Genomic DNA, 2,299 nt, shown 5'->3' with positions numbered 1-2,299 from the left:
GAACGATTTTGAATAGTTTCAACTGACATGATAATTATTTAATAAATATTTTTAGTTTAGATGAATATTGAGTTCATCTTAAAACAACATATTAATGAGTAATCAAAGATATTTCACTATAACAAGAGAAAATGCATCTCCAAACAAAACAACAGGTAAATGGAAAGTGAAATTACCATGGGAATTTATTACATCAGAAAATTATCCTAAAACAATAGAAGTAATGAATTTTGTATATTTTAATTTGAATGGGCAATTAGATATTGGAGTTAGTTGTCATGGATCATTTAATTATGATTCACCAGAAAATGATCAAATGATATGTTTTTCAACATATGGAAATATGACACCAAAACATTTCAATATTAATAAAAATATAACTTCAATAGAAATATGGTTTAAAGATTATAAAGGGAATATTATTATGCCACTTGGACTTTGGGATGAATATTTTATCTTAGAACTTAATTTACGTTATTAAATGGAAGCAATTGGTTCAAAATATTTAAATAAAAATAATATTTTAACAACACGTTATTTCAACAACAACACATTTTATCTTGATACAATTAAAACAACAGATGGAATAACAACAATTAATGTTAAGAATATAACAACAAATGAAGAAATAGATGAAATGAAAGAGAAAATGAAAGAAACAAATACATATATTAATGATATTCGAGATGATGTATCGCAATTATCAACATTAAATACAACAAATATGAATGAAATTAATAATTTAACAAGTCAATTAATATCTTTATCATCTCTTGTTAATACTTCATTATATTCACCATTTTATTCTAATGAAGAAGCATTATTACAAATGACATCTTTAACGTCTTATATTAACACAGAAATATCAAGAAATACAACAATTAAACAAGCAGATATAATTAACACAATTGGAATTAAAGATTTGAAGAATATTACATACACATTTCCTTTATCAACATTAATGTCATGGGGGACTGATTCATCAAAAACTTTTAAAAATACAAGTACAGATCATAAAATGTATATCTTTCAATTTATGTTTATGATAAATAATGATACAGATTCAACAAAGAAAACAAAAATTCACTTTAAATCAAATAGAATTGATTCAGAAAATTCATCTACTATTGATAAATTAGATGATTATGGTAAATATTATAGTAATGGATATATGATATTCACTACTAAAGAATATGTTAGTACTGATGGAGTATATATATTAAATTATATTGATGGAACACTTACATATAAAAATGCAGTAGATATAGTTCAATCATCACCAAATCAAATTTTTATTTATTATATTGATTCAAAAACACCATTTGATATTTGGAATGATGACGAAATAAAGAGATGAACAATTTAAGAAAGAAATGAAATAATTGAAAAAGAAGAGAATGAATGATATAAAAGAATAAAAAGAAAGTAAGAAGTAGATGAAGATGAAGAATGAATAAAAGTAGAAAGGAGAGAATATAAAAAGAAAGAAGATAAAGTGTAATAAAAGAAAAGAGATGATAAAAGAAGAAAAGAAAGAAAAAAATAAAGGATGCAAATTTTATTGAAACAAATAAAAAAAGTGCAAAATTTAATGATGCAAAATATTTAGCAACATTTTTATTGATGCAAAATATTTTGAAATAAAAATAATTCATCATTTGATATTATTATATTTGATAATAATTTATATTATATATTAAATACATCATATTTCTTTATTATTTATCTTTCTTTTTATTATTTCATTTATTAAATAAAATGAAATGAAAATGTAAAATAATATTCACTTAAATATTCATGAATAATAATTTATTAATATTTAATAATTGAAATAACAAATAATAAAGTAACAATAATGATATATTCAATATATTCTTTATTTTATTTGTTCAATATTAGATTATTCTATTTCATTATCATTTCATTGTCTTCATTATTTTATTTCATTTATTATTTCATATTCATTTATTATTTTTTAAAATCAAATAAACAATAATATTGATATTCATTCATCATATTCATTTAATATAATAAATATACACAACATTTCAGAATAAAGAATGAATAATTAAGAATGAAAATATTGATTATATTTAATATTTTGTTCAACATAAAATCAATAAAACATATATTTTGATAATATATAAATGAAATAATAAAGAAATATACAATACTCAAGAATTAATAAAAAAGAAATAAAAAGAATAAATGAAAATAGTTTTGATAAATAATAGAAGAAAGAAATATAAAAACAATGAAAAACTAATAATATAAAAAGAATATAAATATATAAAAGAAT

At 19.6% G+C, this 2,299-nt stretch overlaps 2 protein-coding genes across 2 annotated transcripts; both read left to right on the top strand.

Moving 5' to 3' along the window:
* Window positions 1-94: 94 nt before the first annotated feature.
* EHI_020720 (uncharacterized protein) lies at window positions 95-481 on the top strand (the record flags this gene model as incomplete). The annotated part of the gene is made up of 1 exon (XM_001913951.1): window positions 95-481. The coding sequence occupies one exon, from the start codon at window positions 95-97 to the stop codon at window positions 479-481; it is 387 nt and encodes a 128-aa protein (XP_001913986.1).
* EHI_020710 (uncharacterized protein) lies at window positions 482-1,357 on the top strand (the record flags this gene model as incomplete). Its single annotated transcript, XM_001913950.1, has 1 exon — window positions 482-1,357. The coding sequence occupies one exon, from the start codon at window positions 482-484 to the stop codon at window positions 1,355-1,357; it is 876 nt and encodes a 291-aa protein (XP_001913985.1).
* Window positions 1,358-2,299: the final 942 nt, after the last annotated feature.

This window comes from Entamoeba histolytica, genomic scaffold, assembly GCF_000208925.1.
Source record: "Entamoeba histolytica HM-1:IMSS scf_1104750516593 genomic scaffold, whole genome shotgun sequence".
Classification (NCBI taxonomy): domain Eukaryota; phylum Evosea; order Mastigamoebida; family Endamoebidae; genus Entamoeba; species Entamoeba histolytica.
This window is presented reverse-complemented; position numbering and strand designations above follow the sequence as displayed.